Source organism: Mesoplodon mirus (assembly GCF_964341445.2).
Source record: "Mesoplodon mirus genome assembly, chromosome: 6".
Lineage (NCBI taxonomy): Eukaryota > Metazoa > Chordata > Mammalia > Artiodactyla > Ziphiidae > Mesoplodon > Mesoplodon mirus.
The window spans coordinates 72915517-72929105 of record NC_138982.1 but is presented as its reverse complement, the minus strand read 5'-3'; the positions used below and the strand labels follow the sequence as shown (position 1 = coordinate 72929105).

Here is a 13589-nt window from a genome sequence, read left to right as displayed (position 1 = left end):
GTCAGACATTTCAAAATCATTTGTATAGAATTATATGCTAGTCTTTACTTTCAGAAAGGAAAAAAAAAAAGTCAAGCATTCACTCTCCTCCAGCACTCAGGGCTCTGTGCAGAGAATGTGAGACCCCAACGGAGCGATTAGTACAGACAGCCTTAGGAACCAGCAACGATTCCATGACCTTACTCCTCTTCTGACTTTGTTTTTTCCTCAGAAAAACAAATTCAGGCTTATTTTCATTTTTTTTTCTAGTTTCCATCACATATCTTCTGAAGTACTAGGCAATAAATTTTTTTCCGGAATAGACACACCAATATTTAACTTGCCTAATATGTCTATATGGAGAAAAAATTTTATTTATGCACTCATATGAGAAGCAAAAACTCCACAATACAGGCTGTGACCTCCTGAAATTACATTCTATCCTCATTAGTAAACCTGATGCCAGAGGTAATACGAGAGATGAACCTTTGTGACTGAGGTCGGTTTGGTTACCAGACTATAATCTGTTTGATCCTGTGTCCTCACATGGGTTTTACCCCAGAGTGTTAGAAAGAAAGAAAAACTGCCGACTAGCAACCTGAGTTGTCTGTGCAGTCACATGAGGGAGTTCTAGCGATGGATTTTTAAATTATCAATCTGTTTATAAAAAGGCTATCAGTGTCTAATGATGCTTGGTGTATGAAGCAGTGCTTCTCAACAGGGGCTGGGGCGACTGTGTGGCACCCTTTCCAAAGGGACATTTGTCAATGTCTGAAGACATTTTTGGTGGTCACAATGTTGGGGATGGGGGCCGCTACTGCTGTTTAGTGAGTAGAAGTCACGAATTTGCTCACCATCCTGCAATGCACAAGACAGTTCCCCATAACAAAGAATTATCTGATCCAAAATGTCAATAGTGCCAAGGTTGAGAAACCCTGGTGTAAAGATGAAACTAAGGACTTCCCTGGTGGTCCAATGGTTAAGATGCTGCCCTTCCACTCAGGGGTCGTGGGTTTGATCCCTGGTCAGGGAAGTTCCACGTGTGGTGTGTTGAGGCCAAAAAAAACCCACACGTGAAACAAAAAAAAAACATTTTCAGTTTGGGACTTCCCTGGCAATCCAGTGGTTAAGACTCTGCACGTCCACTGTAGGGGGGTGTGAGTTCAATCCCTGGTTGGGGAACTAAGATACCACATGCTGGGCGGCACAGCCAGAAAAAAAAAAAAAAAAAAAAAAGATGCAACTAGAACTTAAAGCTGCATTTTTAAAATGTGCTAAACAAGATTATTAACTGTTTTAATTTGAAGTGCTTTTCTCCTAAGGATCCCCAGACTTTAAGTAAGCATAGTCAAGTCACCAGAGGGTCCTCCGAAGTACATAGACAGCAGGTCTTCTCAATGCCCTACTTCACATGTTGGAAAATAATGGCAAATCACTTCCTCAACTTGGCTAAGATTAGTAGCAATCAGGGTAAAAAGACCCATCAGAATTTAGTACTTGGATTCTTCCATGTGGAAGACACCACAAACCAAACCTGCTATGCAGCAAGTGTCTCTTATCAGAACAGCATTTTAACTTCATATTTAATTAATGAGAAGATGAAATGTTAGAAATTTTAAAAGCTACTAATGTCTACAAAATTAATTTCATGCAATTGTAATTTTAATTTGCCTCTTTTAATGCAAAAATCATTTCTTGAATGTCTGGTATATTGCAGGCACTGGCTAGGCAATAAAGAATGAATAAGGGGGAGTTCCCTGGTGGCCTTGTGGTTAGGATCCTGGGCTTTCACTGCTGGGGCCTGGGTTCAGTGCCTGGCTGGGGAACTGAGATCCTGTAAGATGCACATAGCAGCCAAAAAAAGGGAGGGGGGAATAAAGTTTTATTTTTAATTTCTTTTAAAAATGAATGAATAAGACATAGCCACATATTTTCAAGGAGTTCATGGTCCTAACTACTTAAAAGGAGGCAAGTCACCAACAATTGCAAGAAGGTGCTGTATGATATGATAGCAATATGTTGGGTGCTAAGGACAGTGAAAAGAAACATTTAAATCAGTTGTAGTATTGGTAAGTTTGCCAGAGGGACAATGCCTAAGCAGTCTTCTAGGATAAGCAAGAATTGGGCAGGTGGAATAATGGAGATGAGTGTTTCAGACAGAGAGAACAGCACAAGTGAGGGTAGGGTCTGTGAAAGCACTGAGATTCCCCAGGGCCTCCGGAAGACAGTCAGTGACAGCAGAAGCCCAAGTCTCTGTGGAGCAACAGTGGAAGACAACACTGGAAGAGCAGGAAGAGGCCAGGCCTTGAAGGGCATGGAAGGCGTGACCATGTACAACAGGGAGTCTTTTAAGGACTTTAAGAATTACAACATCAGCTTATATTTTCAGAAAGAAACATACTACACCAGCGTGGAGGATAAACCAAAGAGAAATGAAAATGAAGAGGAGGCAGTGGAGTCAAAAGATAATTTAGCAACTAGAATTGAAAAGATTGGCTGAATCGAGAGTGGGCTCCCAGTTTCTAGGTAAAACCATTGGTAAACAGTGCTACCCTCCTAACTAGAAGGAAATGGAGCAAGAGGAAGCTTGGCAGAATGAAATGCTGAGTTCAGTTTGGGGTGGAGGCCCCGTGCTGGTAGGAGTCTTATCCTCACTCAGTGTTGGGGCTCCCCAAACCTATTATAGTATGCCTGGCTTAGAGTGGGCAACTTTAAATATCTAAGTAAATGTCTGAATAAATAATGAAATTTGTTAATTTTCAGGTACCTATGGGACAACAACTTAGGACTAATAGTGACTATTAAAGGAGTGAGGAAATGGACTAGAAGACCGTAGGCTAAAGAAGGAGGTCGAGAAGCAATGGCAGCAATAGAGGAGAGAATGCTATAATAGAGTCCCCCCAAAAGCAAGTATTAAGGAGAAAATTATCACCATTATCAAATGCCAAGGAGGGGTCAAGTAACATAAGGACTCTAGGCACTTCAGTATACACAGGACATCCAGCAAGTCTGGAAACCAAGATATTATTATTTTATTGTATTGCAGTATAATCCCAATAAGCTATTTATTATGTATAGTAAGCTGTGTTTCTAAACTTTATAGACACTCTGTACACCCTGGCTTTAGAAATTTTGAGGTCACTCTTTGTAAGAGCGTGCTTCGAGGAGGCAACATCTTGAGAGAGAATGGGGTAAGGAATAAAGGGAGCACAAGAAAGTATGTGCATGTGGCCCTTGTTTGTTTGGTGTTTTGTTGGGAAGGAAGGAGAGAACCAGGGCAGGAGAAAGCGAGGTGTAGACTCCAGGGAAGTGTGTGGCTTGGTGGCCGTGTTACATCAGGCAGTGCTGCATGTGCCAGCTGAGCCTGGCTCCCAGCTGCTGCTCTACTTACTCGTTCTTCACAAAGGCATGCTTGTTGATGGTCTCCACAACATCTCTGAAGAGGATCTTTGAAGTGAGCGTGTAACCATGGTGTACGACCGGCTCTCCGTCGGGGCCATCCCAACAGTCAACTGCCAAAAACAGAATGTCACATCAACAACCCAAAGTTTCTGGTGTGTCCTGATAGTTCTGGAAATAGCACAAGTATTAAGTTTATTGTTTGAGCTTATATGTACTATGATCATGACAAACATGTCAGACCGAAATGAGTGTTCTGGCATATTTATCAAAATAAGGAATTAGAGATTATAAATGATTTACTGCAAGTGCTTATAGTTAACAAAGAGGTCATATACACAAGCAGCTTAGCATTTACCAAGAACTCTCATTAGAAACTGATCTAAATCCAATAGAGTATGCCTGAGCATAGTGATATTTCTTAACAGGTTGTTTCTCTAATTTTACTTCTTCTTATTCAGTTTACTATAGTCTTTTAATGTTTCAATGACCCTCTCAAATCAGTAACAGGGTTTTTCCTCATTGTCCTCCTAAACTCATTATGTTTCCATTAGATTTATTTCCATTTGATTAATTCGACAGTAGTTCTAAAATACCATTGACTTCTTAACTTCGAATCTTCAGGCCCTGCTAAGATTTATGTGAATATGGGCAAATGATTTAATAATTTAAAGTATTGTTTCCCCATCCATAAAAGGAAAACTAAGAACAGGACTTGAAGTTTGAGTGATTTATAAGTACATGAAAAGTTGATTATAAACCTGCATGGCACACAGTAATCATTATTGTTATTAATACTATTGATACTGTTATGTGTAAGGACAACCTCACTGACCCGCAGCTGGAGAAAGACAACAGCTTCCTCACCACCCTCCCCAACTTAGAGTTTGCCTTCCCTTGTTTTACACTTTGCCACCAGACTAATTTCTCAAAACACTGCTTTCTCCATGTCACTACTTTGCTCAAAAGCCTACTCAGTGCATAACATAGCATCCAACACATAGTATGTACTCAGTAGGTCTATGTTAAATTTATTAATAAACAACTTATAGCAACTCCTGCCTGCTTAACCCCAGGGCCCCTATCTCTGGTGCTAGAGACCAGCTAGCTATTCAACTAAGCCTGTTTTCTCTCTCACCCTAGCTCACAGCTAGACTACAGTTCCCAGCATTCCCTTGCAGTAGGACATGGCCATTGAAATGTGGGCAGAAATGATGTGCACCACTTCCAGGTCTGCTTTATGAAACCCTGCCCTCACAGTTATCCATGCCCTCTCTTCTGCTGTGAGTTTGGAAGTCATGTGCTGAAAATGGCACAGACACAGAAGGAAAGAGCCTGTACCCCTAAATCACTACTTGAAAGAGTCACCCATTAAGAACAGCTATTTCGGACTTCACATAAGAAATAAACTTCAGTTGTTTTAGGGCACAGAGATTTAGGCTTAACTGTTAAAGAAACTAGTTAATTAATATCTTAGCTCCTGTTTGACAAGTCAAACTTATTTCCTCCTACTTCCAACCTCACAGACTTATTCTTCCAGTTAGGCAAGCTTCCTCACATACGATCCTACTTCCATGCCTTTGCTTCTTTCATTTAAGGTCAACTGAAGTGCCCTCTTTCACTTTGCTTATCTCAATCTCAACCAAGGGTCAAATCCTTGATTAAGGATTTAGATCCTAAACCAGGATCCCCCATAGAATTTTGCCAGGTCTCATGACATTGCCCTTCCTTATGACAGGGGGTCACAAATTCAAATACCAACAAGACCCTAGCAGGTCACATAAATAAATGTAGCAGCCCTACAGGAAATGTGTGTCTAAATGAGGTAACTATTTCTCACTGTCAATCATTTCTAGGTAGGAATAAGGACCCAGTTACCAGATCTGAGAAAAGTCAAAGGTCTCTTTCCTCTCTCTTTCTGTCTCTCTCTCTAGATAGATGAGAGTTGGGGGGGGGGGGTTTCTGTTCCCTAAATAATACAGTTACATATATTAATTAAATACTGCCTATTAAAATATCCTTGGGGGGTGGAAATGGAAAAAGGAAAAGGAGAAAGTACTTTCAAGGTTAAAACCATAGGAATACTGGAAACAAAGTTTAAACAAATATTTTGGGATGCTATCATACAGTGTTATACTGTTCCTTTGGGTCTGTAAATGAGGTCAAACATATAAAGGCATCTTCTTGGGAGAGAGGCTCCATCCCTCTTTTGACATGTGCTTGACATTCTTTAATTTGTCTTTGGATATAAGCGTGAAAAGAATAAACAGATGTTTCAAAAGTATGTAACTTAAACAATATACCCCAATTTATGTCCCATTTTGGAAGAAAAAGGGCTTAGGAGGGTTTCTCATAAATGAGCTAATATATTTTCGAAAAGAATGCAAAGTAGATGAGGCAATGCCACAGCTGACTTGATGATCATGTACACACAAAAATATCTCTTCATAAGAAACTACTTTGGTAATGAAAGAAGGAGCCCTTTTGCTAACATTTATGACACAGGCAGAATATGCATGGTTGAGGATGGTCCTCCTAACGTTCACTTTTTAGGTCTATTTTTTCACTTGTCTGTTAAATGAGGATAGCAACATCCCCAAATGGTGCTGCCATCTGAACGCGTGGCATCCATAGCTAAGTTCAAATGGCCATGAAGAGCTCCTGTAAGAGCTAGTGCTATGATGAGAATGTTGGCAAAGTAGAAATCCTCTAACCAATTTCCTAGCCACAAAATAGCCAGGCCCATTTTTGCAATCAGACCACATGTTAGAAGCCCCCAAAAGCACCCTGACAAACAGCTGGTCAGGTCTGAAGGCCAGCTGAGAGACTAACATGACAGCTTTTCATAGCGGAACTCAAAATGTTTCACCCTGATAGTGCTCCCAGAGATAACAGGAAAAGTTGTAAACCGATTACAACAGCAATACGTCAGTTCCATAATGAAAGTGAAAATCCCCTGGATAGAACATCCATATTTATAAAGCAACTAGGGCTGAAAATCAAGGGAAATGAAAGGCCGTGTAAAAAATGTCGTCAATCTGATTTGCTGGCAAACCCACTTCACCAACAAAAGACTTATTCGTCTTCCCCAAGACACCATATATATCCTGACCGAGGACGTTGTTGCAGCTGAACTAATGGAGATGGAAAACACAGTATTATCAAAATAAAAGCTTGAAAGTGGAGAGATTCTTCAGGTCACAATACCATGAAAAAACTGTCCAGAATCATTACTCTCCATCTTTAGGAACTATACTTGGCAAAAGCTGCTTCAGAAAATTATCTGTGGGACCTGAAATTTTTAATCCATGACCTGTTACATTCTATAAATCAGGTTCTTTGACTCCTAGCTGCAGCTGTTTAAGAATAAAAACAACTTCATCCAGAAGCAAGGTAGATAAAGCACCACTGGGTGTATATAGATTGGTGCCTCCAGGTCCAAGCTTGAAGTGTAAACTAAGATCTTCGAATTACAGGGCTGACAGAAATTGTCAGGAGAGCACGAAAAATCATGTTATTAAGTTCTAAAGTCTTCAGGAACATCTAGATATTTAGATGACAAGCCTAATCACAAGTAAGCAAATGCCTCCTATTAAAGCCAATCTCCTCTCTGTGCTGTGCATTGTGCTTCCTAGTCTTCCTTATGTGACCTGATGGCCCTTATTCGATCCCCCCCTTGGGCTGGTCATGTCATTCAATGCTTGTTCTTCCAAAAACCCCAAAGGCTTCCTGGAGAAGCAAAGTGGGGGAGTCAGACAACTTGGGTTCAAATACCAGCTTCCAAGCTTCCTAGCTATGGGACCTTGAGCCACCAACCCTACCCCAAATTGGGGTGCCTTCTTAGGGAGATTACTCCAGCTTCCTTAGTGTTGTAAGAATTAAAGAAGAATGTATGGAAAACACTTAACCAGAACCTAGCCCACAAAAGGGGACGAAATCATGGTGGTTTCCCTGTTCCTTCCCAGTATATTCAAAGCCAAGGTGACAACCATAGTTTCAGACAGGAAACAGAGCAAGTACAAAGCTGACCAAGTCTCCTAGATAAACACAGTATAATGCTTCTTCTCAACAAAACCTTCCAGAAATAGCAGCTTGACTTTCACTGTCCAGTCATAGATTATTCCAATAGTGAAAACTTCAAGCCAAACAACAGAGGAGAAGTTTGCTGATGCAGGCTTGGCAAGGGAGATATTTGAGAGATTGCACGTCCTTTGAAATTATATCCAAGCTGTGCATCTTCTCAGTTTGTGTGAATGTCTGGAGCAAGCAACACCTTTTACACAAGGAGAGCAAAGATCAATAGCTTCTATTACTTTGGTGACTGGCAAAGAGGAAGAAAGAAGGTACAAGGGAAGGCCCATGTTCAATGTCATCTGCTGCACACAATTTCTAAAAGCTAATTTTAAAATTAAAAGATCCCTGAAAAAGCTAAAACTAAAAATTATTTGTGCCTCACTATAATTATCTTAATCAGATAACTTTCCTTCTTAATAGCCCAAGGAATGCCAGAGAATTAGAAGATCTGATTCAGTAAGGAGTTGATCATTAGAACATGGTTAAGCTTGGGTAAGACACTGATTTTGGACAGAGAAATCAAAAAACAAATGATTGGGCACCTGAAAGACCTGAAAAGCAAAGGAAACAGTACAGGGCACAGAAGTAACAAAATTGCAAAACTGCCTGGAGTTTACTTTCACTTCATGGAGTCACCAGAAGTCATTTTCCATATTTGGCCTCCAAGAAAATGTCACCATTTAAAATGATAGGCAACCATCACTCTGAAGCCAATCAGGGTGTGTGCCCTGGCATCTCTATGCACGACAGACTTGTAAAACTGCTTGAGTGCTGAGTGAACAAATGGTTGAATAATGGCTGAGAACAGAATGTCACCTCAAGACCTTCTGTTGCTCGAAAGGTTTTCCTTTATGCTAATATTTTATAAGCATCTTCATTAGCCAGTTGCTTAAGCTACTCAATTATCAGTCACTACTGTCAGTAGGTGTTCTCTGCATCTACTGCAAAAATGCCATGTCTTAAATCATACACTTCCAGAGTGCTAAATTGGTAGTGTTCCTAATGGTTCTGTATGCAGATAGTTTTTAATACCTGTCCATTTAAAAAATATGTCAATTTGCCTTTATAACATCACTACTACTATTACTGTAACATTACATCTGCTACTTTTGTAGCAGAAAATTCTTCAAGCCAGAAACTATCTGACAAAGAAGAGCTCCTCTACTCACCAGTATTATCTCACTGCCCTACTGCTTTATTCATCTCCCTACACTATTCCACCACCCCAAGAACAACTTGCTACCTACTGCTGACTCCCGTATGCTCCCACCAAAAAGCAATTGCCCTTTGCTCCATGGAATCTCCATTCCAGTGTAAACAAACCCCCTTTCATCATCAGACTCTCTGGAATTCTTCCTCAACCTCCTTATCTTGGTTAACAACCAGTTTACCTGGGAGGGTACTACTTCTTTTCTCCACAGATGCTTTTTCTGTATAAATCACAAAATGAGGATGCTACTTTTAAACAATTGTTGTTCTACATTCATTTTAAAAATCCCCCCACTTTTAAACCTCACTTTATCCATCTCTGCCTTCCTGGCATCTTCCAAGTGCCTTTTCTGTAGCATTCTTCTACTTAAGTATGTGGTTTACAGTTTTTAATATCCAATTTTTGATCTTTTAATTTTTTAGCTTTGAATCTCCCTGTCAGCATCCTTTGACTTAAAAGTCCATGTGGGCAATCTACCCAGTCGCTTAACCTTGACCTCAATGCCAACAGCTCCTTGCTTCACTCTAATCATGCTCACCCACCACACGCCCTGCATACAGTCATTACCTCAACTATATCCAAAATCCCACCTTGTGATAATAATTCTCTGTTCTTGTTTATGGTATGCGTGATGCCGACATTCTCCGTATTTCTGTTTCTTTGAGTCTTCTAGTCTCTTAACCTCATTTTGCGGCCCCTTCATTTCCTTTCCTAGTTCATGGACCTACTGTCACTTACTTAAGAGTTCTCACCAACAACTTGAAGATATTTTATACGACCTGGAAATCCAGAGGCTTGGATCAATTCTAGAATCTGTCTTCACTGCTCCTATACCTAGTCTGTTGGGAATGGGGTGGGGGGCAGTCTGAGCATGCAGATTTTGTAAAACAAAAAGACTGTTCTGTTAAAGACTGTTTTTGAAATTAGCTAGGCCTTCCCCAATTTATCTTGTCAACTCCTTTCTCATTATTTGCTGATCTTTTTAAGCCTCCCATCCCCCAGCCAACCTCCACCCACGCTACACTTAGTGGATGGTGTTCTCTCCTACTATCCTGAGAAAAGAGAGGGTAACAGGCATGAACCATTTTAAAATTTCTTGTCCCCTACCCCATCTAAAAACAAAATGAATGAATCCTCATTCCCTCTTCTTCCAAGTCTCAAAAGCTCCCCAGCCCTGTATCAAGTCTTCCCCTAATGCAGAAAAATGCCAAGTGACTAACTCACAGCAGATTAGCTACCTGACCTTCCCACTGAAAGGCCACCAAAACTATATAACAAAAGACACTAATAACCTCCTAGCTGTCAAATGCAACCAGACTGGACACTTAGTCTTTATTTTACTTTTCTATTGCATGGGACATTTTTGACCATTTCATCCCTTAGGTCCAAGTGACTGCTTTGTGTTAGTTGTCTTTGTCAGTTCCCCTTGTTCTTTCTGCTTCGAAAGGTTGGATTGCATAAGTCCTCAGGCCTTGTTCTCTTTGCCACTCCTCTAAGTGATCTTTTCCACTGTGATGTACATTTACACATGAAGGTCTCTGTAAGTGATCTTGTACACTAACACACAGAAAACTCGGAACTGTGGAATCTTTACCTTTTCTGGATCCTTCTGTTGAGTTCACATATTGTTATTTAATTGATTGATAAAAATGTCCACGTAAATATTACAAAATCACTATAAACTCAACCGATGGAAAGCTGAACTCATTAATGCTCTTCCTCTCAGTCCCCACAGTAGGTGATGGCACCATCATTCATTCCAGCTCTCCCCTTCAAGCCTTATATCCTTTACTTTGCTCACCAGGTCCTGTAAGTTTACTTCTTTAATATCCGTATAAGCATCTCTCTCACCTAGTCTAAGCTTTTATGATCTTTCCTTTGAATCATTTCAATAGCCTTCCCACCATTCTCCTTGCTCTAGTTTCACCTCCCTTCCCCCGCCACAAACATACATCTTAAAGAAAAATTATCTTCCTACGCTGCTGCCCAAGCAATCTTTCTAAACTGCAAGTCTGACCGTATCACTCTAGGTATTAAAACAATCCACTGGACCCTCGTTACCAAAAGCTAAAGCTGAAATTCCTTATCACAGCACTCAGAACCCTTTATCGCTGATCCAAGTCTACCTTCCCAGGCTAACTGATTTCTCATCGTATTTTACATCACCCCTCACTTTCTGTATCACCTCTCAACCACGTTTGATTCAACTGGTGGAATTCTCACACCATACTATGATTTTTACCGTCCACCCCTTCTAATGACTGTGAGCACCTTAAAGATAGAAGCCACATCTTACATCTGTGTCCTCACCCCCAGGAACCTCCTAGAAATTTAATAAGTGTTGGTTGACTGATAGACCATGAAGTATCTTAAAAATAAATATTTATCCTGAACCATTTTTACCATTATTTAATCAAAAAGAAAAAAAACTCTTTCTAAGAAAAACTTTCACATTCATCACAATTTTTCAGCACCTGGAGGTGTGCCTCCCAAATGCTAGTACACATCTCTCTCCCTGTTTGAAGTATCAGGAGGAACCAGAGAGAATTATGAGTTAAGAATGACTTTACAGTGAGTGGGAAAATAGTTCTGATTAGCATGAGTGCATTTTTTTAGGTCTCCATTATTTACACTAGACGTGCCTGACTAAAGCACGTGTGCGCCCACACACACTCACGCTCAAAGCACGCACCTTCCACGCAGCGACAGCCCTCCTGCAGCACCCGTGCATACATGTCCACTTTGGACTGAGACAGGAGCTGGTCCCCGGTCAGGTATGTATTGTGGGAGGAAGCGATGTAGTAGTGGCACAGGGGCTGGTCCATGTCCTGGTACACTTCATGGTGCAGTGGGTTAAATATGTCACAAGCAGGACTACGCATGAAGTTCGTGAAGCCTTTGGAAATGAGAGAGAGTGAAGTACTATAGCTTTGAAGCATATATACTTAACCGACTCTAACAAGGACAAAAGAGATCAAAGTTTGTTCATACTGATTACCTCATTTACCTTCAGGACAGCCTTTGCAGGGAATACCGGGGCAATGGGAGATGTGATTCAGATCAAACAGACAGTGTCAAAAACTGAAATATGACTTTGGGGATTAGCAGTTTAAATATAACCTATAGAAAAACAGACTTTTTAAGAGTTTTGATTGAGGGAGGGCGGGGGCTTATTGCAAAGCTCTTCAGTAACTGCTGAACTCAAGCTATGATTATTCAGTGTGACCTAATGGGTGGCTCATGCAGTGTTCAAGCCATATTTATCCTAAGTGATACACTGATCAACAGCAACCTGACAGGTTATTAAGTTGATTTGAAAAATAGTATTGTCAGTGCCATAGCTGAGGTAACAGGTCAGAAGTTAGGCATAGCTTAAAATCAGGGTATGATTATTTGACTATGAAACTGGTTTGGCAAGATGCTACTAATGGCTAGCACATTTGAGAAATGTGAAAAAGTATTTCAAGATTATGTAGAAAACCCTATCAGTTTTTCAAAAACATAGTGCCTGGGTAGGAGAGGCATTCATTAACATATTAACAGATATGTGAATGTCCTACAAGTACCTACATGGAATGATTATTAGGGTAAATTATTTCAAGTCTTCAAGAATCCTGTGGTAAAACTACCAGTAAATATCCTCTGAAACTCTGGAGAATTTCTTCATGCTCATCTTTATGGCCATAACTTAGAAATCAGGTTTAACTCCATCTTTTAAGGCCCCACCAAAGAAAAGATTCATTTATTGGTAAAGAAAGGTCCAAATTAGTTTATCTTCTTTGGTTGTTTTTAAAATAGCTTTAATTATATAAATATTAAATAATTTCTCTTCATTTTAATTAGCCTCTATCCCTGGAAGTAAACATACAGTATCATACCCTGTTGTCCACACTGAGCCTGTTTGGGGGAATAGGAGGCCAACAATCAAAATTGGTAAGCTAAACCATGGTATCATATGCTCTTGCAGGAAGTGGGATGCCCCAGTAGTTTTTTTATTAAGATTATCTACTCTGCCTGGGACCTATTCTCTTTTGGAGAGCAGCCTACAAATTTCTTTCCCTACATATTTTAAATACATATGACTTACAGATACATGTAGCTATATTCATGTCATATCACTTATACGTAATATCCTAGGAGCTAGATTCTGAATATATAACTGGGCAAGTTACTTAATTTCTTTTTTCTTCTTTTTTTTAAATTTATTCATTCATTCATTTATTTTTGGCTGCATTGGGTTCTCATCGTTGCATGCAGGCCCTCTCTAGTTGCAGAGAACGGGGGCCACTCCTCATTGTGGTGTGCAGGCAGCCTCTCCTGTTGTGGAGCACAGGCTCCAGGTGCATGGGCCCCAGCAGTAGTGGCATGCGGGCTCAGTAGCCATGGCACAAGGGCCTAGCCGCTCCACTGCATGTGGGATCCCCTGGACCAGGGCTCCAACCCGTGACCCCTGCATTGGCAGGCAGACTCTCAACCACTGCACCACCAGGGAAGTCCCAAATTACTTAATTTCTTTAAGCCTCACTTTCCTCAATTATAAAATGAGATAGTCATATTAACAAAATTGGTGGTTCCTACAACCTCTCTACCACTACCAACTAGGGAAAACAAATTAGTTGTGAACATTTAAAAAAAAAAACATGTTTACTTATTTTAGGGCCAAATTTCCCTTCATGAGATTATCTGGTTGAGACTATTTCTAAAAATTAACCATTTGAGAAAAGTTAAAATATTTCTTGGCATCTATCGTACATAGTGGCATCAAGTTGACTTGGAGTGGAAAATGCTACTGTCCTTGCAAAAGTAAGAGAAACAGCAAAATCATGGCATCTGTTTTGTAGGAAAATATGTGTGCCGTGGGTTTTATCTGAATCATCTGTAATTCCAAGGTTATCTCCCTATTTCTTTTCCTAAAAATTCTGCTAGA

At 40.3% G+C, this 13589-nt stretch overlaps 1 protein-coding gene across 2 annotated transcripts in view; it reads right to left on the bottom strand.

Annotated features, from left to right (window-relative positions):
• Window positions 1-13589, bottom strand: part of PLCH1 (phospholipase C eta 1) — a 237608-nt gene that overhangs the window by 59402 nt on the left and 164617 nt on the right. For both annotated transcript variants that reach the window (XM_082626141.1, XM_082626140.1), the window contains 2 exons: window positions 11355-11558; window positions 3371-3491 (listed from right to left, as the gene is read on the bottom strand). In XM_082626141.1, coding sequence (XP_082482267.1) covers window positions 3371-3491; window positions 11355-11558 — 325 coding nt within the window. The remainder of the gene's footprint in view (window positions 1-3370; window positions 3492-11354; window positions 11559-13589) is intronic.